Here is a 24,995-nt window from a genome sequence, read left to right on the forward strand (position 1 = left end):
TCCCTTTAATTTTGTTTCTTGCCCTGAGCTCTGAAGTTTGGGAGTGTTGCTGGGAATGCCACGTTGTTGGTCCTAGATACCAACTTGGCCCTAGCGAGCAAGGCAAGGTCATTGCTAGGAGAAGCAGTTGGGTGGTGGGCTCCAAAAAATGTCTGACTTCTTCCATAGGAGTCTTCCCTGATGTGTCCAGCTTGCCTGTTGTGAACTTTGTCTTATTTGGACTCCCATGGTGCTTCAAATTGGCACTATGCAATCCAGCTCTTGCCTTGTGCTGTTTTTGCATGTACCTTTGCTTCGTGTGCATTAACCATATCCTGTGTCTCTGAGCATAATACAAGCCCTTCAAAGCCAAAGGCTGTGCCTCCTATTGAACATAGCTCTTACACCAAGCTAGGCACAGTAAGAAACATTCGATAAATGCTGGAGTGGTTCATTGACAACCCCTTGAGGAGTTCTGCAACCATTGGTCCTTTGGCGCTGTTGCTACCTTGGCACTATTGATACTTTATTCTGGATAATTCTTTGTTGGCAGGGAGTACTGCCCTGTGTACTGTAGGATGGTAAACAGCATTCCTGGTCTCTACCAACTACAAAAAATGTCCCCCCCCCCCCTGCAGAGGGACAAAATCTCCTTGCCTCTCCATTGAGGACCGCTGTTCTATAATGGTAATAAAATAATAAGAGGTAGAATTTAATGAGCATTTTACCATGTTCAGCTTGGTGCGGAAGACATCACATACATTCTTTTGTTTAACTTCCACACCATTCCTGCCCTGGCTTTAATTGTTGAAAGGGGCTCCAGGGGACAAATCTCATCATAGTTGAAGGTCTCCACCATAGTCTGTCCCTTCCCCAAGGAACATTTAGAAGAGCTTTCTCAAGGACCTCTCAGGCTCAACCCTGAATTTATAGAGTACATCAGCTAACCCTTAATGGAGTAAGGACTCATTCACTGAAAACAAAATATTCAGCTCAGTGAGGGTTAATTTCTCAAGGAGCTTGATGAAAAGCAATGGAAGGTCAGAGCACAAGCAACCCTGCCAGCTGTCACCTCCTTTTTTCAGAGATATGGATACCATTGCAAATAGCTAATGCACGATACAGGGGCTAGAGATCTATTTCTTTTGCTCATACAGTGGCATTTTAGCTCAGAAAGCAGAATTTCTAGGTAGCCCACGGAAGTGTCATTCCTGTCTGAAATCCTGACCAGCTGTCTTGCAAACGGTGCAATTGATCACAGGAGGAACAGGGCACAAGAAGGTGGGTAAACAGGTGTGAGTCTGTCCTATGGGGGAGGGTGAGCTACACAAAGCACACCTCCTGATGGGAACACCATCTCTGAATATGAAGAACAACCCGAGAGAGAAAATTTGACATTTTAGCTTATTGCGTTTCTGGAAAGCAATGTATCTCTGGCTGTGATGTCAAGTCAACCTCAAATTTGCTGCCACCAAGGAGTTAACAATACACTAAAATTAGTCATATCGTTTGATGGAGAAATATTCTACTTATGGAAAATACCTTTATAGAAAAACTGCCTTTCTGAGTCTGAGCTGGAAATATTACAGTAAACAGGATCTAATCACAGCAAAGCCTTTTTCAGCTTTGCATGACAGCTGTAAAATATGACAGTATTTATTAATAGTCACTGCAGTCTAATCTACAGCATTGGAGAGCTACAGCAAAATATGTTAAGCTCCTGAGAGAACAATTTCCACAGTAACTAATATTTAGCTTTTAAAAGGGTGGTTTAATGTCTTGTGATTTTTTTTTTCCCCTACTGATGGTCCAACCCCAGGAACAAGCTACTAAGCTAATAACCTTTGTGGAGAGGAAGTGTTTAAATGATAATTTATTTCAAGAGCTGACAACAAATTGCTCTGCATTTTCTCTTTTTATGCCCCAAAGCAGTCAAGGAGTGCAAATCGAAGTATTAAAAAATATGACAGCTTCAGTATTTTCATTTTCAATGAAATTCTCATTACAGACATATGCACAGTCTTTTATTCACAATCCAGTCCAAATAGTCATTCACGATTATTATTCTGCAGGCTCTCAAGATGCTCTCATAGTTGAAGACTCATCACAATAGATTACGCAGGCTGCACAAACTATCCACTGTCTCAGCTACTGTCAACCCTGATTATTGCCGCTCAAACAGGGGAATTTAGTATCTGTCTCTCACAGGATAATGTATGCTCTGGGCCTTCCTAATTTATTCAGATATAAAAAAGTAGCTTGAATTTTAATAAAAACTCTCTGGGCTTCACCTTTCCCAGAAGGCAAATGGACATGACTAGAATCGGAGCCATCTGTTACTTTTGCACATCCTTTAATCAGTTCTTACAAGTGGAGGAGAAAAAAAAAATCCATGATGGTCTGTCTTTTTTTTTTTTTTTTTAAATCAAGGTACCTGCTTCTTTCTTTAAAGTTTCTGCTAAGGAGCCATGGCAGAATGTATCACTGGGCTCTCCTACTGGTTCAGATCTTTCTGCGCTATGGAAGCTGTCTCTGCCCCAGAGAGGGACCTGTGAGTTCCCTTTACCTCAGAGAGGAGGCAGGTCCCCACTACAGTGCTGCCTGAGGGGAAAAATAATAGCAGTTTTCAAATGTTAAAAGTGTGGGAGGCGGTATGGCAGTCTGATGAGCAGCACACAGACTGGAACGCAGTACATCGGACCTGCAGGGTCTCATCACTAAGGAGCTATCTTTGGTTGGAGAAGAAAGGAAGGAGAGACTGACGATAGGGCTGAAACCTTGCTTCCATTACTTTGGCACACTAGCCTGTGTGACCCTGGAAGTGATCACTGAACCTGTTTATGCGTCGGTTTCCTCAGTTGTTAAGATGCAGGGATGGCATGAGGATGAAGTTTGATAGCCCATAAACTCAGGGCCTGGCGCATAATAAATGCTTAAGAAATAGTAGGTGCTCTTATCAAACTAAGATGATAAAATGGTGATGGTAATAGGACTTGCTGATTTGTGCCACTGATTGGTATTGGGACGTGTGTGTGTGTAGAAAGGGAGGGGAGGGAGGGAAGGAGGGCGGGAGGAAGAGAGACAGAGACAGAGAGACACAGACAGGAGAGACAGAGAAATTCTGTGTTTTTTGGGGGGAAAGTAGAACTGGATGGAAGGGATAAAGCTAGGCTGTGAGAGGTGGTAAACGACAACATGCAGGAAGCTGTGAGGAGTTGAAACTCTCCTTGTCTCTTAGTAGAGTTAAAATCCAGCCAATCTGAAAATGTTCACAGTCCTCTCAGGAAAGACCCTTTTCTCCTCGTCATGGGGAATCTCTTTGCCTCTTAAGCCCTTCAGATCTTCCAACATCTTTCTGCCTTCCTCCAGTGTTTTGTTTTATTAAAACGCGATCTATCTAGCAACACTAATCTTTTTGCAAGGTGCCTGCTCTAATGAATGCAAGCGTCATCGGTGAATGGGAGAACAGTTGGGTTAAAAATTAGTTTTTTCCAGGCCCCTGAGATAAATCAGTGTTTCAGTGACAGCACTGTCAACTCCTCAAAGACATGACCTAATTCCGCTCCTCTTAAACACTGCCAGTGGCCTAGCACAAGCCAGCACTAGTTAATGCCCAATAATTCCTGGTTGACTGATGGATTACTCGTCACTGCCCATGTTCCTGCCACAATGTTTGAGAGCAAATAGAAAGGTCTGTTAGTAGTCTGTTGACTTCCAGAGTTACTTGGGAACTGAGTAGGGACTTTTGGGTTGAGAGTGGAAACAGCAGGAGTTTATTGAACACTGGCAAGAACGTAGTGACTAGTTACCTCAAAGGGCACTTAGAGCTATTATCTCATTATCTAAGCTGAGAGCCACAGCCTGGGCCAGAATCTTTCATCTCTGTGGGCTGTGCCCATTGAAGCCAAGGAGAGTTGTCAAGTGCATGAGAGAGTCTGACTGCAGTTCTCAAGTATGTTGCTGTTCTGGGGGAAATGTTAGCACCACGGGGAACTGGGTCACTTGTACCACAAGGAGAGGTCTCATAGAAAACTGCAAGTTGCCATGTCCCTGGCACGGCTTTAGGACTCTATATAGGAAAGTGTGTGGGTAAGGGACCTCCCAAACTGGGCATGTGGTGCCTGAATCCCAGAATTAGAAAGCCACACTTTGGATTTGGGTTCTGTTCCACAGAAGGCCCTTATCTGAACAGAAATTTCCTCCCTGGATGCATTCACATACCAAGACATTAATGGCCATAAATGAGTTAACATGAGTAAATTGGCCAGCTCAACTGTTGTCACTATCAGAGAAAGACTGTTCATTGGTGGAAAGGAAAGAAAGGTAGGACAGGGAAGTTTGTATGAAGGTGTAGAAGCAGGTTGGGACAGAGATACCGAGGCTTTGCTTCTGCCGTGTGGGCAGGTGTAGACAAGTGCCACAGTGAGAAGCCCTATGTAAATAAGAAGGGGCATCAAAAAAGAGGAGAGGGTATACAGAGGGTGTGGATAGTGCACTTTGTGAACCTCATAGTTTTCCAAGAACTGATTTTTTAAATGTATATAGCACCAAGAGCATAATTTTCAACTTTGTATGAATGAACGAAGGTAGTATTTTAGTAACTAACCAAAGTGATGACCTGCAAGCTCAAAATCACACCTTTCTCTGTAGACAGAAATAAAAGCATAACCAACAAATCCTTGATATCCACACAAAGTTTCATAATTTCAGAGATAATATTACCCTGATAGTGCCACAAATATTTTAAATGACCTCAAATGTTTAACCCATTCCTCAACTTCTAATTTATCCCTGCCCTTATCTACTAGAGTCATGTCATCGGTATATTTAGCTTATTTGAATCTAATTATAGGTGCTCCCTTCTGTCTCTCTCTCTCTTTCATTTCTCTCTTATGAGAATTTAAAATATTCTAAAATTATATTTTGCAGTTGTAATTTCTCCCCATAATTTTTATTACTAAAGTAATAGATGATCATTGTAGAAAATGAGAAAATATAGAATAGATACTTCGTGGAATATTTTAAACAACTGTACCACATGGTTCGACTTATAAACTGGGTCTTTTCTATCTTCCTCTGTGTCTCTCTTCCTCTCTTTCTTACTTCCAATCCCTTCCCACATTTCCTTCCATCCTTCCTTTCTTCCTTCCTTCCTTCCCTTGCTCCTTCGTTTCTTTATGTTACTCTCTCTTTCAGCTCAACATTGAAAAAAAGACCTGGGTGTATTCTGGATGAATGAATAATGGAGTTGGGAAAATACTAAGATGTTCCCAGGCCCATGCTATGCACCAGGGTAGACACAAAGTATAAATCTAGGGGCCAACTAGTTGTTTACTATCACATTGCCGGGAAGGGCTTCAGAAGATATACAGCAGACACAGAGAACAACAATGGAAAGCAGTGATGTTAAGGGCCAAGTGAATGACTTGGACAAAAGGGTTCTTTGGGCCAGGAATGGGCAAGCTCTCTGCCTCTCCCAACTGGTTCTTCTCCTGCCTAGTCACTTCAGTAATGAGCATGGTAAAGTAATCTTACCAGTCTCTCAAGCCAAAAGCTTAGTAGTCATCCATGAATCCTTCCTTTCTCTCCCATCCCACAGTCAATCTGTCCCCAAGTTCTGTCAATTCTGTGTCCAAAATGTGTTTCAAATGCAGCTACATTTTCCCATTGCCAGCCTAGTCCAAGCTGCCATCATTTCTCTCATTTCATCTCACCTATATGACCACATGGCCTTTTAAATGGTTTCCCTTCTTTCACTTGCACCACAGTCCATTCTCTGTAGAAATTTAGATCACATGACTCCTGTGTTCAGAATCCCCCAAAGACTTCACCTTGAAATTAGAATAAAATTCACATCCCTTACCATGGCTCCTGTTCCTACTCCATGGCTATGGTCTGCCTCCTGTCTACCTCTACATGTTCATCTCAGGCCACTCTCAACCTCTGCACTGCCCTTAAGTCATACTTCTCTTCTTCAGTTCCTCAAACACGCCAAGCACTTCCCTGCCACACGGCCTCTACACTTGCTCTTTCCACTGTTTGAAACTCTTTCTCTCTATTATTCACAAGGCTGTCTGCTTCGAATTCTTTAATTCCCAGTTTAAATGCCCCTTCTCAATGAGCCTATCACTGTGAATCTGTTTAAAATTAGATCTTATCCATTAGGATAGGCACAGGAACCATGTCTATCTTGTTCATCACCGTAACCCTAGCATGTGCTGAATGAATGGATTAATGAATAAATAAATCATTGTGAGCTAGGGTGGTCAGGGAAGGCTACATTGGGGGAGTAGAGTTGGAGGTGGACTTTAAAAAATGGAAGAATAGGCAGGATTTTCATAATCAAGATGAAGGAGATAATTTTTTCTAGGTAGCAGTAGAAGTGAAGTTGCTGAGGCAAGTATGGTTCTGACACATTTGGGTAGCAATGGAAAAATGGGAGCTGCCTGCCATGGAAGGTTCTCACAAGGTGGCACAGGGACAAAGGGTTTGTTAGTTGGTTGAGGTAGAATTATATCAAGTCTTGAAGAATAGACTACTTTTTTTTCAATGTGAACAATAAAAGCCATTGCATATTTTGCAACCTGGTCATGGTGCAATGTTTTCAAAAGGCTTTCCAAGGGGGAAATTAATGTAAAAGCTTATGGAAAGTGTTTCTTAAACAGCAGTTTTGTCCTACCAGCTAAATGGCTACAGAGGAAAATAAATGAACACACATGTGTCAGAAAGGTTTCTTTTGGCTCCAAGATCACAGAATAGTCCAAACTATTTAGATGATTTAGGAAAAGATGCAGGGGTAAGAAATAGACACAGATGAACTTTTGCTTCCTTTCCTCAATAGAGAGCAAAGGGTCATGGGAGATGAGAAAATACATTGACTGTAGCTTCTGCTTTTGAATGAATGAGAGGTTACAGTATTAGAGTTAATGTTTAGTTTTTAATAAGTTTCAGGAGAGAAGCTCCCTGATTTACAAACTTCATTTCTGAAAATTAGATTGTTATGCAATAGATTACACTGTATACAGTACATGGAAATAGACTAATTCATCCTGAGTGTTTGAAAGAAGTGAAATGCATTAAAATTTACCGAATTGTGATTTAGCATGTTGAAACTACTTTGGTATCCTCAGCAGGCAAGGTTCTGCATGAACATACAACTCTCCTTCCTGATTCTGCCCTTTGTTCATGCTCTTTGCCCCTTCCCAAACCACATATCCCTGTTCTCTTGCAATCCACAATTTACATATCCTTGAAGGCCTAGCTCCCCTAGCCCACCTTCTCTGAAAACTGTACTTTCTTGGAGCTCTACCATTTCACAATTCTTATAGCAATCAGAAACGGTGGTGTAGCACTCGATTTGGTGGTGTTCTGCATTCATGAATTATTTCATGAATGTCCTTTTTTGTCCACCCCAACTGGAACTGTATTATATAAGCATCTATCACAAGCTTGGAACAAGAATGGTGTCTATCACAAACATAGTGTCATTGGGGGCTGATAACAGTTTGTAGAACTGTTTGGCTAATTAACTAATAATAAATAAGTTAGGATTAGTAGCAGGATACAGTGTTCTGTGTCTGGTATAACCTCAGAAAAAATCATAGAATATTATGTTAAGAAGGAACATATCTTAGGGGAGGAGACCAAGGCCAAGAGAGCTTCCATGAGTTGGTCAAAGTCCGAGAGCTAGTTAACAGCAGAGCTTGAACCAGAATTCTGGCCTCCTGCTTCAGGTTCATAAAATTTGATAATATTTTGGAGGTGAGTATCATAGGCAAATACAGGCTTCAGCATTACCTAACAGGGTCTGATGATGCAGCAAAATGAGAGTGAAGTGAAGAGTAGTACTCTGGGTTCCCCAAAACAAAATGGTCCTTCAAGTCAAGTTACCTAGAAGGACATCCTCTCCACGCACCTCTCAGGCAGTCAAGCCTTCCATTTGCTCCTTCCTTCTCTGGGTCTGAAAACTGAGTCAGAAAGAACCATCTCCCACCTATAACCAGAGTTACAGGCAAACAAATGATAAAGTAACATTGTCTTTTGGAATTTTATCATGATAGGATCCCTTGGTTTTACTGAGGAACCCCTCAAACATATTAGAGGAGTCTGTTTGCTTGGATTATGATGTGTGTGCTTTAGCTCATAATGAATGCACCCAACTGTATGCTATTTAAGATCAGACTCTTGGTTTCTGAGACTAAGATTGTGTCCTTAATTTATTAGCTCACTATTAGAAAACCTGTCCATCCCAAAAGCCCAGTTTCACCAGTCTCTTCACTATTTCTATCAGATAATTGTTGAGGCCCTATTAGCTGAAGACCTAATGTGATCTGGCGGAAGAAGTCCTGGGAGCCTGGAAGAAGCCCCGGGCTTCCATTTTCTTATCTACAAAATGGGGATAATTATAATCTCTGACAGAATTTCCCAAAACTTTCCAGCTTAGGCCTCTCTCTATCTTAGACAAAGCTGCTTGTACTTTGTGCATTTCAGATCACAAAAATGATTTTTTTGGTGGGGGGAGATGGTTCTTTTTCAGCAACAATGACTCAACCCGAGTACTCCCAAACCCCTTTTCAGGGTCAGGTGTGGGAGGACATATATAGTTTGGAAAATTGGATTCTAAAATTATCATTGCTTCAATTTTTTGGTCTTAATTTCAATTCATTTTGAATATTAAATACAGTTTACAAAGAGTATTAGATTTCACTCATTGCAAAAGAAGGAAGCAAACATGAGTTGAGGAAGGTTGGAACATCACAATTACATGAGTATTCAAAGGGGAGAGCAGATGCCTCTTACCTCTTTCGGTGTCGTAGAGGTACACAAACTTCTCCCACTTGTAGTGACCCAGAAGGCTCAGAATAGCGCCCTTCAAGGCTGGGCGCATCTGGATGACAAACTGCACATCTGCGTCCGTGGGGAAGCTGGGAGTGACAAAGGATGTGTGCAGTGCCCCACAGAAGGAGGTCAGTGTGTTCATTGACATCTGGTCGTAGAATCCAAAGATGGCATACACCCCTCTCGAGAACTGGGAGCAGACTGCAATGAGAAAAAGAGAAAGAAATTTCAATAGTCCCATGGTCCTTTGCTGCAGCTTGTATAATTGGGCTTTGGCCTCAAAAGAAAACCAAGATCTCAGAAATCTCTAAAAGTCCTTGAAAGTCCAGTTGCCCAGCATGAGAATGTTGCTTGATTTGGTTGCATATTCTCTATGACTAACATGAGTAGGAAATTAAGAAAATGTGGGGACGAAAGAGGTGAAGTTTGTCTTACGTACTTTCAGCAACCTTCCCAGCTCACCCACAAGGCCCGTGGTGCTCTTGTACTTTCACCATAGCTGCTCAGGGGTCTCTTAGTGTATCCATTTCCCTGTCAAGGTAAAATTGTCTTGTGTCCCACCCCATTCAGTGCTTTTTACCCTAGATGACAAAAATGACTGATGATTTAGTCAGACAAACTGCTAATGCATCTGCCAGGAAATGTTACTTCTCTTAGGGTACATAATGCTTTAACCATAGTTATGTTATGACTCAGACCCTTCATGTAGGCTACTAATGAAGAAGATTTCAGATTCTGGGCAGGCTGTTGGGAAGACTGGCCTTTCAGTGCCCAGTGAGTCACATGGGGTAGGCAGGCCTATTCTGCTCATCTGTAATTGGCAATGTTCTGTCTTGATCCTTTTGCATTTATCTTCTAGGTTTCTTAGCCCACATACAGAACTTCCATGTTCCCCTCATGATCATGGTCAGCTTTCCTTCATTTCAAAGTGGGCTACACCACTACCTCTTCTCTCTTCTGGCCCAGATGAGCTTAAAAAAATGTGCATTTATTTCAATATTAGCTAAAGTAGGACATAATTAGCAAAGCAGATCAGCTACAGCAACACCATGTGGTGTGTTCCCAAACCAAGTGGAAATGATCTTTAGATTATCTGCTCTACTGTTCCCTTCCATTCATGTGAAGCAGACAGAACAGCTGATAATGTGGGGTGATTTAGGGGTCCTGCATGGTCTCCCTTACCTACTAGGAGGCCACTGTTAGGCTTACTTCTTTACGTTTAGGGTGTTGGAAAAGTCTGTGGTTTGAGAGGGGGGTCAAATAGAATATTTTTACTATCAGCATGTTAAGATGAATTAATTATGTCCAATTAGACATAATTGGGTGGGTCAGAAAAGAGAATGGAAAGGGTCTTGCCTCCTCCCCAAGAAGAGAATCAGTGAAGGCACTGGGCACCAGAAAGAAGGAAGGTGTTGAAGGTGGGAGGAAGGCAAATGGAAAACCAATTCATTTATTGACCCTGTTGTGAGAAACAGAGTTTTCAATATCTGTGTTATCTTGCTTTCCATGCATTCTATTTAACCCTTTATTGATTAGGGCAGTTCCCTTTTACCAGTCAACTCATTACTCACTGGCCTGAGGCTAGCAGTTCAAAGATGATTAGCAGTCACTTATATGTCCCTGTCAGGGAAGACAACAGACTTCAACTTGAGGAATTTGAAGTCACCCCCAAACTTGTGGATAAAAAAGGTCTTTATGTTAAAAGGAAAAAGCCAACTAGAGAATGAATCTGGAGCACTTCATGACAGGGTGCCAAAGGGCATCCTTGGAAACAAACAGGAAGCTGCCAGATGCCATTCTGCCTTGGTCAGCACCAAAGAAGACACTAAGGAGAGTCTTACTCCAAAATTCATCCTGTAAGTGGGAAGTTTGAGCAGTACCAAGTCATATTTTGGTTGGTGTACATAACGCTCTCTATAAAATTGACAATAATAATAATAACAGCTGTTGAGTGCTTAGTACGTACCAGGCACTGGGATATACACGTATTTTGTCATTTAATATTCACAACTTCATGAGGTATTGCTATTATTCCCATTTAATCAATAGGAATCCTGAGACAAAAAATGTTCCATCTCTTGAGTGGAGCAGCCAGGATTTGAATCTCAGTCTGTCTGACTCTAAAACTCACACTGCCTGGGACCCAAATCCAATATTGATATTAAAGAGTAATTATTGACCCAAATGAGATAGGGTTTTCGGATTCAGCAAATAAAAATATAGGATGTCCAGTTACATTTAAATTTTAGATAAATAACAAATTATATTTTTTAGTATGTCTCAAGTTCATACTTATACTAAAGAATTATTTGTTGTTTATCTGAAATTCAAATGTAACTGTGAATCCTGTGTTTTATCTGGCAACGCTAGAAAGAAGCTGTCCTTATTAATAATGGTCATGGGGCTGGAAGGCTGGAAAAAGCAAATATGGCCCTTCACCCAAAATGATTCAGGAGATACCTCGTAATTCTTAGATCCATAACAACTGTCATGCAAGGACCAAGAGAAAGATGAGGATCCATAAACCCTATGTAAAAATAGCCTCATGGGGAAATGCAACATACCTCCAACATGGAGAAACCTAACCTGGCTAAATTATGGACAATAATTGAGGGAGAAATAAACTTGGAAAGAGGCAAACTTGTAGCTATGATCCAGTTAGAATTTCAAAAAGCCACTGGCATTAGAAGAAAACAGAAAATGAAAGTTAAGTGTGTTATGGAAGTGACATCCTAGTTAAAATAAAAAACTCTTGTATTGCCCTTATAACCATTGTTTCTGAACTTCACCGGTACAGAAATAATCATTACCAGGTCAAATACAGACTCCTCGTATTTTGTTGATTTATCTATTTATGAACATCTGTAGTGAACAGCCATGAAACCATCACCCAACCTAACAACTATAACATTACTGATAACTTATTTTTACCTGTATCTTCCTCCTGTATTCCATCTCCCAGTTTTCAACCCTTTCTCCTTCCCTCCAGGTAACTACTATCCTGACTTTTGTGTTTATCATTACCATGCTTTTTAAAAATACACGAACACACACACCTAAACAATGCAATGTTATTTTTGCTTGTTTTAAAACTTTATAAGAAGGGAATCCTGTTGAAAATGTGAAACCCAGACTCCATAAGGAGCCTGCAGTGAAATCTTTAAGCCTATGTATGATGATAAGCAGAATGAGACAAAGGAAGACCTTATAAAAATGTATGAGTGAGCAGGTGTAAGGGAACCAAGTGAAAATTTTTTTTTAAATTCAAAATTAATCCTGTTTTAGCAGCACCAGGTCAGATCTTGGCTGGTACACATAAATATTCTACATAAAATTGACAAAAGTAATGACAACAGTCATTGAGTGCTTAGTATGTAATAAAGCATACAGCTTTGGTCGTGATTCAGACATTAGAAGCATTATACATCAGCATCAGTGCTCAGGGAGCACTAGGCTTCTGTGTGTCCAACAGGCAGACACACGGTGGAGGTGGACATCAGCAAGAAGAATGTTAGGGGGAAATCACAGATGTGCTCTCCCCTTCATCTGAGACACACGTGTAGCTGTCCTGCAAATACCATTGTTCGAAGGTGCCCTTGCTCTATCTCAACACATATAATTCATGTTAGTACAAGGCCCAAGGGAAGACAACTGCCCTATGAGGGCACGGGTAATAGCCTCTGAGAGAAGCTGGGGCATAGGGAACCTGTGAGTGGCCTCTCACAGTGGCCATTTCTGACTACAGAAAATAGGGTTGAATGAAACACTGAGCTGATCCAAAGGACGGTATCTATGCTTAGAGTCTTAGAAGGCTTGAGCTGGATGAAACATAGAGACTATTTTATTCAGTGGTTTTCAAAGCATAGTTTTTTTGGGTGGAATCATGTCTTCAAATGAAATTTCATGTGGAGCTCTTCTGATTCAAGAGTTTCGCCGACACATCCCTATCATAAAGAAACTGTGATACAAAGAGAGGAAGTGTCGTGCACAAGGTCACACGGTGAATTATGAAGCAGTCTCTCAGAAATGCTTTATCAGCATCTCTGCGCTTTCTCCAGAGCTATCTAGGGCAGCATGGGTCAGGATTTGCCTGGCATGAAAGTGACTTACCCTCAATGCCTGGCTCTCAGCATAGATGGATCCACCAGGGGTTTCCCATGACTCATCTGCTGGCAGCTTCTCTCTCCTCCCTCCAGCCCCACGTACTAACAATGAAATCAGGTGGCAGACTGGTGATCTTTTGGGACTCATGATTCTTTTCTGCAATGTCTATTACTTATCTGAATCCTTAATGAGCCACACCCATTTCTTTATCTCAGAAGACTCGTCCTTGGTAAAATGATGATGGAAGAGATAGCTATCTTGGCAATCTTGTGAAGCCATGAAGTGCAGAGGAAAAGGCAACAGTTTCTGAGACAGGCAGACCTTGGTTGCAATCATGGCTGTGTCAGTCTTAAACTACATGACTTTCTGCAAGTTATTTGACCTCTCTGAGCCTCAGTATAGATAGTGATTACACAGGCAAATTCTGGAGTTAGACTGCATAGGTTGAAATCCTGAATCTATTGCTTATTAGGCAAGTTGCTTAATATCTCTGTGTCTCTGACCCAGTTTCTTCATCACTATCTGTAAAATTAGGATAATTATAGTGTCTGTCTTAGCATTGGTTGTGCAAGTTAAAATAAGCTCATTCATGGGAAGTGCCTGGCACAAAACAGATACTCAATTAATGCTAGCTATTTATTCATACACCACATATTTATTGAGCATTTATTATGTGCCGGGCACTGTTATAGGTACTGGTAGATAGAGGAGTGAAAAAAGAGGTCCTGTCCTATTGGAACTTACATACTAGTGAGGGCAACAGGCAGTAATACATGAGACAAGTGAAATATAAATTATGTCTTAGTTATAAGTGTTGCTTTTGGTTTTTGTCATAAGGTGAGAAATAAATGAAGTGGTATGCAGAAAATACTAAGTACAGTGCCTAACATGTAACTTGGGAACTGAGTAGTTCTTTTTCTGTTTCTTTCCACTTGGCAGCTCTTTTTAGCACACTTTGTCCTCTCTTCATCCCATCAGGTTACCCTTCCCACAGTAACCAAGATCCTCAACTTCACACTGAATGCCCAGGTAGTATAGCTTTTTTTATTCTCCTTCATTTCCCCTATACATTTCCTCAGAGTTCTTTCCTATTCTCATTCCTGGGTAGTAATCAGTTAAGAAAGAAACCTGGCTAGTTTGGCTTGAGACTGCACTGTACTTGTGTGCAGGTAAACTGCTATCTCCCCTTGGAGCCTCTGTGCCTTCTCAGTATAAAATATCTTGGTTGTCTGCTTCCTAAGAGTGCCTATCTCCATCTCTTCCAACTAGCAAAGCACCAAATTCCTTTCGTTGAAGATGTTTCTGACTACATCCTGGATTCCTGGGGACTCTAGTGCAGCTTCCCGGCTGTGTTGCCTTCAATGGTGAGTGACAAGCAAGGCTGGAGCCAGCTGTCACACTTTTATTTATAGTCCCCAAGTCTGTAGGGTCGGGACAGGTATTGTTAATGTACAGTGTAGCAGCTAATTACACCACCCATATTCCAAAAGGCATCATTACAAAAATGTCAAACAACTTGATTACTCCAAAGATCAGAATAACAATATTGCATATCATTTACAGAACACTTTTCATAGCCTTTTGAATCGGGGAAAAAGGAAACTGAAGTCTCTTGCTGACTTAATGATCACATTTGAAGCAAGCAGGGAGAAGAAAAAGATAGCTATGAGGGAACCAATGGAGATATATCACAAGAAGGTTCTCCAGGTAATACCATAGTACCATGAATTCCAAGGGATCAAAGAAGCTTAGATTTGGGATGGACCTTAAGAGATCAGACAGCTCAGTCCTTTCTAAAGCTGTGTGTTGTTGGTCTATGGTAAAGTTCCAAGTCTGGTGAAATGTGTGTGTGTGTGTGTGTGTGTGTGTGTGTGTGCGCACGCACGTGCGCGCGCACCAAGATTGACACTCTTCTGTTTCGAGAGCACTAAACCTGGCTGGCTCTACTTCCCTTATGGTTCTCTCCTCTTGATCCACTCCCTTGATGAAGGTGTGTCCAAAGATTTTGTCCTTGGCCCTCTTTTCTCCTTGTTCTAATTTTTTTTTTCACTGAACAAGTATTTATGGAGCTCCTGCTATGTGCTAAGCAGGAGCTCTTATCACACTACCTCCATGTGAATGACTTATAAGGAGATACCTCTAGCATCAAACATACTCCAGAGCTCAGGTCCACATTTCAACTGCTCGTAAAACAGCCTCAGTGGGAGGCCTTCATGGCATCACACTCAGCATATTTTTCCTCCACCCCCACCCTCCACCTGTGGATCTTTTCTCTTGTCCATGTGTTTTTGAATGTGTCACTCATCCTCCAGTCCCCCAAGCTAGAGGCATAAGGGCCATCTTTGCCTTCTCCCTCTGCCTCAGTCCCCCATACCATTCTTCTGTTATGCTTCATCAAGTCTGCCTCTACAGCATGTGGGCTAACTATTTCCTGCTCATCCTTGGGGTAGGTTCCCATTCATTTTCTCTTAGACTATGAGAGTCATCTCGTAACTGGTCACCTGCTTCTAGTCTTTTCCCCAGTCTGTCATTGGCACTGCTATCAGATTACTCTTTCTCCTTTCTCTTCCAACTGGCTCATCAAAATATAGCCATCCCAACTCCCATTTCTTCAAGAATCTGCCCTGTGTATCAGTTGTTAATGGACTAATAAACTGATCTGTGCAATGAGTCAGCTCAGGGTCTCTCAATCTCAGCAGGCATTATTGACATTTGGGATGGATAAGTCTGTGTTGTGGATGATTAACAGCATCCGTGGCCTCTACCCATCAGATGCCAGGAGTACCACTGCCACACCCCAGTTGTGAGACCCCAAATGCTTCAAAACCTTGTCAAATATCACCTGGGGAGTGGAATAACACTCCCTGTTCCCTTCTTCCTCCCTGCCCCCAATTTGAGAACCACGGGATTAGCTTATGACATCCTCTCCACAGAAAGCATGGCCCTAACCTAACAAAAATGCATACATATCTAGAGGATCCCAAAGGAATTATTTTAGTGGTGGAAAGTTCAGAAGGGTGAATATTTTGGACTCTTCAAAGCCCACCATACAAGCAGATACCTTCCTCTTCCTGGTTTTGCCCTTAAATTGGCCATTTGTGTTTAGCCTGGGGATGCAGGAGAGGGAGAATAAGATAAAGGATGGAGCTGGTGCAGTGGGTGTGGGGTGGTACCCAGCTCATACCTTCCCTGCGTTCATATAGATCAGCATCTCATTCCCCCTCAACACTCTTTGGTCTTGGGTGCCAGTAACCACAGTGGGTGCTTATAGGTACCAGAGTCAGAACCCGGTGTCAGCCCAATTCTCCAGCTGATGATTCCATGGTTTAATTAACATCTTTGGGTTAATTCCCTTGAACATTTTGTTCAGCTCTCAGGAGCACACTGCCTTCCGACAGTCTAACTAGTTATTTTTGCAATTACATGGCATGTATCTAAACGCTGGCAAAGAAAACACTCATTATCAACATTTGATCCTACTTGAATATAACGGCTTGCAAATGTAGGCATTAACATATGAACACGTGTATTTTGGAAAATTCCTTTTGCAACTCTTAAGTGCAAACCACCCTTGCATACCAGTGTCAGAATGGCAGGAGAGGTGCTGAGATGGGTTAGGGTAAAAGGGGTACTTTTTTAGGCCCTTTTATATCAAGATAATATGGCTAGGCATTGGGGTTCAGGAATTTTAAATATTTTGCTTATTCATTCATTCATTAATTTATTCATCCATCAAATAAAATTTTGAGTTCCTACTGTGTGACAAACACTGTTTAGGTGCTGGGATACAGTAGTGAGCAAAACAGACAGGATCTTTGTGCTCATGGAGCTCATAGTCTAGTACTGGCAGCAAATATTGATAAAGTCATCAGACCCACATGATTACCATGTTCTAAGCACTAAGAAGGGAAGGTATTAGGGTGCTATGAAACTATGTGACAAGGTGACTTTAGATTCGGTCAGGGAAAACTTATCCAAGGACCTGGCCTTCGAGCTAACAGACCTGGGAGTAGAAGAGCATCTCATGCAGAGAGAACCACACACACTAGGGCCCTGAAAGAGGACAGCATCTGATGTATTTGAGGCACTGAAAGAAGACCAGCTTGGCTGGAGTGCAGCCAGTAAGGAGAAGGCTGCAAGGTGATTCTGGTAGGAGGCAGGGGCCCAAATGTGGAGGACCTCAGGATAGTGGTAAGGAATTTAGGTTTTATTCTAAGGACCATGGGAGGAAATCTTGGAAAGATTTTGATTATGAGTTTTCTATGAGCTAATTTATATTAAAAAAAATTTATCTGGCTACTGTATGGACATTACATTTAAGGGGGCATCAACAAAAGCAGGGAGAACACGTGGAGCTATTCCTAGAGTCTGCGCAAGAGAGGATAGTCGTTTGGATTTGAGTTGTGGCAACGCGTGGAGAGATCTGAAGTTTATTTTTGAGGTCAGATCACTCATTGAATAGCCCTGGGATAGTTACTTAAACTCTTCAAACCTCATTTCCATATCTACAACAATTGGGATAATGGTGCCTATAGTTGTTGTGCATATTAAATGAGTATGTTCAAAGTGCTTCAGATGCTCAGATAAGACTGCTCAACTGATAAATGGAATCTGCTGTTAATATTATTTTTAAAATTATTTCACAGTGCTTCTAAACTGTGATAGGTTTTTATATGATTCAGTCCCTAATTTGCTGTGTGACCCTGGGCCCCTTACCTCACTAGGCTTCAGGTCTGTCATTTGTAAGCCAGCAGGGAACCTGCCTTGTCCACTTCCCAGGGATGTGCTGAGAACAAGTGGATATAATAGCTCTTCTTTGAAAAATTACAGAAGCTACTATCTGAGTGTCAGTGAGTAAGTAGTATTGGTTCTTAACTTCTACTAATCATCATCCCCATAACAAATAACTCAACAGAATCGTCATTCTTCCCAGTGTTAGTCTCTGCCATTCACCCACATATCTCTGTCAATCATCTAAAGTAGGCAGCGGCCTGCCTGGCTTGGCTTGCGACTCATTTTACATGGGATTTAGTACAACTCTTAATTGAAAAACTAATTGATCCAGTGATCCAGTCACAGTCAATGAAACAATTTCTAAAGCTGGGCAGGAAAGTGATGAACTCTTAGGGTGTCTTTCAATCAGCCATAAGGTTGTTATGGACAGATAAGGGTTTCAAGTATGATACCATGTCATATAGCATTTGAAAGCCATTTTTGTTAATTTTGTAGCCCATGCTGGTGGGGGGTGGGGATGGGGGAGGGAGAGCTGGGCCCCTAAACAAAAACTATTTTTAAAAGCTAATTAATGGTTGTTTGTTATTTTATGTATGCCTGAAAGATTTTATAATTAAAACCAAACCATATAAACATAATAAAATATTAGGTCCATTGTCAGTTAGGAAGACATAATTTATTTCCCATTCTGTTTGAATTCCTTAGCATCACATTCTTAAGGTTGAACGTAATGGCTTAGATCACCCCCTCAACCTCCTAAACAGTGTAAAAATCTCCTCTATAGTTTGATTGACAGAAGGGCATTCCATCTACTCTTGATGAACTCACTGCTTTCCAAAGCAGGCATTCTACTTTGGGACAACTCTAATTATTAGAAATTTCTTTATTATACAGTCTGCTTCTCTGTAACTTTCACCACCTGTGGTTCCCTTTTTTTTTGTCTGAAGCTCACAAAATATCTGCTCCCTCTTTTACAGCAGGCCTTCAAACATCTAAAACTATACATCTCACTTGTTTGTGGCTTCTCTTCTTTAGGTTGATCACCCCAGAACTTCAGATATATGCCATAGACCCCAGACCTTCGCCAATTGATGTGTTTCAGTATGTTAAATGTCCCTTAGAGTTTGGTGTCCAGGTCTGAGCACCGTACTGCAAGTGAGGTTGAAGCCATCCAGAAGACGGTGAACTGATGCTCCCCTGCCACTCAGTGTGGACTAGACATCATCTGTCTGTCATCATTTCTGCCTAGGATGGCATGGACTTTTTTAAAAAGCCTATGTACTATAGAATTCTATGATGTCTACTCTCACTTTGTGGTGTTAAGTGTATCCTAGGTATCTTCTTAAGGAACTTCTGCCAAGCCAGGATTTCCCCAGCCTTGGGTATGTGCCGTTGATGTTTTTGTACATAAATACCTTTGTTTGGTACCTAAATACCCTTTTAAAATGTCCTCATGATTTTGACCCAGGCTTTGAAGTCTTGATTTGGTTAACAAGTTTATTAGGTATGTCTCCCAGTTACATGTCATCTACCGATTTGATCAGCCTGCTTTCAATAGCATTATCCAAATTATTAACAAAAATACTGAACAGGACAGGGTCAAGGACAGAAACATTTGGCTGGCTACTTCATTCTTTACCCCTACACTTTCCAGGGTGACAACAGTTAGGTAATAAATACCCTGGCTAAAATTCTCCTATCTTCTCCAAATATATCGTTAATACACTTACAATTAGGCAACACAAATGATTCTTCATACTGACCTTGGTTCTTCAGACATGTTCACAGGTCTGAATTTCAGGGAAGAAAATAATTGCATGATTTTCTTCTTCCTGGTCTCATCATCTCTAATTAGCTATCTTTACTATTTATCACTGAGTTTTATGGGGAGGAAGTAAAAAAAAGAAAAGGATGCTGAGAGGAGGCAGAGAAGTGCCTCTAGTAAAGAATGAACCACCAGAAGATTTGGGAAACTACTCCTTTCCACCCTCTAATTCAAGCCATGTGTCATTACCTAAGGCCAAAAAGCTGATTTATTGCCTTTTGTTGTCAGGGAGCAAATGGCCTACCCATTTTACAAGGAGAATAATTGATATCTGGTCAACTCCTGGGGGTCCATGGTCCTTAGCATCTCTGCCTGCTAGTAGACTTCAAAGAAATTGTAAGCAGCCTTATAAAATTTCCCAAATGCAAACCTGATAGGAAGGAACTTTTGAAAAGCCATCTTCAGAACACCCAAGATTGGTGGTTAAACAAAGCAATTCACCTTATCGCTGCATTAAAAATTTATACAACTTCAGTGCCCTCAAAAACGTTCCACCAGCCTGAAGAGCAAAGTACCTATTTTTTCCTCTAGGAAAAAGGGCAAGTTTAAATTATAGGCATTTTTTCCTGACTCAAAGTCAATGGGTTGGAATTTTGAAAGCAATTCCCTGCTCCTGGTTCAGTAGGACATTCTGGGTCTGTGCAGAACTTTGGGCCAAAGAAGTCCAGTCAGAGCTGTTCATCTGGTCAAGCACAAGGCTTACATTCAGGTAAACCTCAATGGCTCTTGCAGAACATTGCGGGGTTCAACTACTCTCTGTTTTGATCAGGGAAGTACAGGCACTGTGCCTCCAATCTGAGAATAGCACCCTCTGAAACCAGTGCCCATAAATCCCCTGTACTCCTTTGTCCTAAGAAAAAGAAGCACATCTCTTGGAAGAGAGGGATTTAAGGTCTTGGGGACAATTTAGAAAAAGACCCAGGTTTTTAACAAGGGCACTCATGAATGACAGGCACTTGCCCAAAATGTGTTTCCTATGTCTAGGGATTGTCTAGACCCATGTTGTCTGATCTGGTAGCCACTAGCCACATGTGACTATTTAAATTTTTAACTATCTGAAGTTAAATGAAATAAGGAATTCTGTTTCTTAGTTACATTATACATATTTCAAATACTCCGTAGCTACGTGTTTGTATAAGACTGTGAGTGCAAATGGCACATTCTATCATCACAGACAGTGCTAGTTTAGTAGGTCCTATTTAAGTTGCCTCCTGTGCCTACCCAACTAAATGTTTTAGATTTCAGTTCATTTACAAACCAGCATTAACTCAGGACTCACTCTGTTCTAGGCTTTATATTAACAACTTTCATACTTTTTTTGGAGGGGGATGGGCATTGTTTAAAGGTTATGGAAACTGCCAACATGTAGGCAGAGTAGGTAATTGGCTCGTAGTGTGGTTTGAGGGCCCCTAGAAAGTCTTCTTGCCTTCAGTTGTCTTCTCCATTGACTACTACAAGGTTTGAAACACCCACCTCTACTGGCTAGGATGGTGAAATGCCCTGTTAAATGACAAATGTGGCCTGGCACGGGAACATGTGGTCAGCATCATTCATGACTACTTCAGTGTGGATGGGTTTGTCAGATTAATCCTGAGAACCAGGCACTGAGGGAACAGGACACAGGTCGGGTACATTCTGAGGGCTGGTAGTAGGAGTCAGGAAAGACCTGAGCCTTTCAGTTATCTCCTATGAGAGGGCCTCTGCATTTGGGGGCACCAGAGTGTGGGGGCCTTTTGCCATTTGAAGGCAGTGCTGGATGCTATTAGGGCAGAGACAAAGGGGAGGGGTAAAGTCACTACCAACAAACCCTCTCAACACTGCTGTTTGCCAAAGGTAGGTTCCGATCTTCACTCTCTTTTGATCAGACATGAACATTCAGCCTCTAGCTTATGTGTGTCTATTCAGCAGATATTTTCCATTAAACGTTTATTGAATAATACCAAGTACTGTGCCAGATGCTGGACATGTGGAGTTCTATGCTCAAGTTCCTTTTCATGTGACCTCCTCCTAAGGCATAGTCATAGCTGGCCCAGTGACGGCCAGACCTCATGTTTCTTCCCCACTGGTCTTTTCTCCCTGTGAATTACCTGGAACCCATCTTCACCACTCTTAGCCCAGTCCTTGTTTTTCAGCCTTACTTCTGACCTGTTGCAGGCCAGAGTCTATGATTCATAAGGGAGAAAGGAATGGTACTGTGGGCAGAGGTGGAGATGGAGGTGGATTATGGACCTGCAGACTGCTGGATGCAGATGTGATCCTAGTGCTTGACCTACCGCCATGACAATAAAGCCGGGTACAAATCCTTTAACCCTAAGAATGTTCTGTTGTCATTTCTTGGTCTCACTGAATCCATAGTGAACTTGCCTGGAGCTTAAACCTTCAGGCAAGACACCACCTTACACCATTGTACCTTCATGCCCTGTCCCAAGCCTAGCACTGATTTGGTCTATAACATTTGTGTCCTCAGTGTTTCTTGCCTCCTGCCAAAGTCCCATCTTATTCCTTCAACTGTTTTCCCAATCCATCCCTCCTCCCTAGACCCTCCAAGCCTCCATCTGAACTCCCTCTCCCCCCAGTCCAGCTGTTGTCCCATTACACTGCCACCTGGGGATGGGAGCTAGAAGAATCTCTGCTCCCACTCTCTCAGAGGGGAGTGATTAGGCAACATGTGTTGCTGGACTTTTGAGTTGGGACTGAAAATGAGCATGTCGTGGGGCTAGGTTCAGTGCTGCACAATACTTCAACTCCAGCCTGGAGCCCGTGTGCTTTAATGGACAGTTTTGGTACCCAGGCCACTGGTATGCCTACCAATCTTCTTTTAGAACTCAATCCATTTGTGAGCTGAGAAGAGAAAGCACTGGTGCAGCGCGTCATTCAAATAGATTCCTGCTTTAACTTCTTGTAGCAACACAGAACAGCTGAGTCCTCTTCCATAGACCTGCAGATGCTCCTTCAGTGGTTTGAAAGTAAGACTCTGTCTCCCAAAGTGCCTAGTTTGCTCCACGGGGAAGAATCTGACTAAAAATAGCTAGAAATAGCTAGAATTAAGTAAACTCACGTAACTTACAGAATGCAGTTTTAGCTGTAGATGGAGTAAGTAGCCCCCTCTAGTGCTTTGCTGCTCATTCATGTATTAAACTTGTGCCTTTTATATGCTGCCAGTGAATATGTCTGATCATGTCAGAGTTGTCCAAGAGGAAGAGGAATTTGCCTTCTGCAATTCTCTTTGTACAAGGCTATGCAAAATTAAAGGCTACATATTTTCAGAAAACAATGGATCGCCTGAGAGAAGCTGCATATTTAGTCATAAAAACACTCCAGTAAGTCCTCAGAGGTTGGCCAAGGACATGCGAGTGACGTAATTGAGCACACTCTGTCTTATTTTAGGTACTGGGACTCAGTGATGGGGCCCTTGGCTCCCTATTGCCTGTCAGATGTAGTCTAAACCCTTCAGCCTGGAATTCATATTAGAAAAACACAATGCACAGAGCTGTACATAGTAAGTGTGTTCAGTAAATAGTGCATATTTGTTTTCTACCCCATGGTCCTTCCTCATTAGGGTTTACAATCTATCCAGAATTGTCTCCCACAATTGTCCAGTAAGAACTTTCTGACCCAGCCTATTTGGTCTTTCTATGCCTGACATACTTCTTGCTCATTCCTACTGCAAGCCATTTGTTTATGCTGTGTCCTCATCCTGCATGCCATTTTCCAAATCTCTACCATCCCCATTCTTGCCCACCTTTCAAAACCTGGCTGAAGCTCCCTCCTCCAGGGAGCATCTGGTGCCCGTTTCACCCCCCAAGAGACCTATTCCTTTTCTGAGTGCCAGCAGTGCTTGGCTGAAGCCCACATTTTGGCACTGGATCGTAGCATGCCTCAGCCAAGCTTGCTTCATGTATGTAAATGTGAACTTCTACCTGTTGTAGAAAAGCCTTTGGGGAGCTAGGAAACACATAACACGTGCTCTGTTAGCTTTGTGACAGGCTCAGTATAATACGGTTCATACCGTAAGCTCTTAATGAGCTGATGTCATAAGTTAGTACTGAAAGGCGGAATTCTCCAGTTGTTTCCTAAATCACGGCTGACTCAATCTGTGACCTTCGCTTTACCTCGTTCTGAGCTCTCACTCCTCTCCAGCATACTGGCAAGGACAGTATTTACATACCCTAAAGAGATGTTTTGTGGATTAGCCATAATGAGTATAAAGCATGTAAAAATATGAAGATCTGTAGAAACCCTATTATTATAGGAATAATAATAATTACAGCTGCACTTAGTTAAATGCTCCAGAAATCATATAGAAGACGCCTTCTCTGGGGGGAAAAGCAGCCAACTGTACCAGCAATTAGTCAATTATGAGTATTTAATATTTTATTGTTTGCAATTTTTGTTTCTGTGCACAGTTGGGTCCTAGTTGCCTCTTTTGCCTTTAAAGTGGAACCCCTGAGGAAGTTGGTTGAAGATCAGTCTTTATGGTGCCTAGGCTGCCAAGGCACTGCTACAGACCCAGTGACTCTGACCATGTTTTGCTCCCCTTCACCTGAGGATCCCACTTTGGCCAATGTTCCTTCCCATGCTGGTTTTCATCTGTTCCCAAGGAGGAGTCTCAGCTCCTCAGTGGTGTGGGTGGTACTGAACATAAGTGTCAGCCAGGCTGCAAAGGCATTTGCAGAGTCCCTTGACAGGTGTCTGGGAGAGATACAGAGGAAACAAAACATGTATTCCCTTAGCTGTGAAAGGCTCTTTTGGTTAGGAAGAGCCTTGGAAAAACTAGGAGAGGCCCTTAGAAAAGTTGAAGAATCTTTCTCTCTGCAGAGCAGCTGCACTTCATTTATTCGGGAAGGCTTTCATGTACTCCTGGTTGAAGATGGAGAGATGACCTCTAGGTAGTTCTGCCCTCACTAAGAACCTCCAACTGTAACACACTTTAAAGGAAGTATTCTTTGGGATTCATTCTGTGAGGGTTTTCCCTTATTTATCTGACCACCTGAATCATTCTAAACCATGGATTTCTATAAAGTTTTCTAAGATTTCTAAGGCAAAGTTCTTTGGTGCATAATTAATAATTTCTCTGAGTAGAGCATTGTGAATATATTTGATGCAAAAAAATAATTGGATAACACAATTTTCCTTCTCTTTCATCTATCCAGCTAATACAGAAAAGTATTATCAATATGCTGTCACTCATTAAACAAATATTTATGTGTCTGGCCATCAAGATTAGAAATCAGGAGGAAGATGGATTTTTTAAATTTATGGTGCTTCATGTTCATGAGCTAGCGGGCACCGACTTTCTGGAAGTTGGATTACTGTGTGCCTGTGTATTATGAGGTTTTTGTTGGGCTTTTTCTCTGAAAATCTCAACATGAGTGGCTTCGGAAGGATTACAGGGAATATACTTTGAAAGACATCTTGAATATCACGAAATGTTCCTTTTCATGAGCACTGCTTTTGCTTTCAAAGTTTTGTGAACTCCTCTCTGGTGGAGAGTCACCTGCTTTCTGGCCCTGCC

At 41.8% G+C, this 24,995-nt stretch overlaps 1 protein-coding gene across 7 annotated transcripts in view; it reads right to left on the reverse strand.

The window, feature by feature from the left end:
• GRIA3 (glutamate ionotropic receptor AMPA type subunit 3) overlaps positions 1-24,995 on the reverse strand; it is a 260,360-nt gene that overhangs the window by 186,157 nt on the left and 49,208 nt on the right. For all 7 annotated transcript variants that reach the window (XR_005023809.2, XM_036880848.2, XM_036880847.2 and 4 more), the window contains one exon: positions 8,779-9,018. Coding sequence is in view for 6 of the 7 variants with exons in the window: in XM_036880848.2 (XP_036736743.1) it covers positions 8,779-9,018 (240 nt within the window). In the remaining variant the exon portion in view is untranslated. The remainder of the gene's footprint in view (positions 1-8,778; positions 9,019-24,995) is intronic.

Source organism: Manis pentadactyla, chromosome X (genome assembly GCF_030020395.1).
Source record: "Manis pentadactyla isolate mManPen7 chromosome X, mManPen7.hap1, whole genome shotgun sequence".
NCBI lineage: Eukaryota > Metazoa > Chordata > Mammalia > Pholidota > Manidae > Manis > Manis pentadactyla.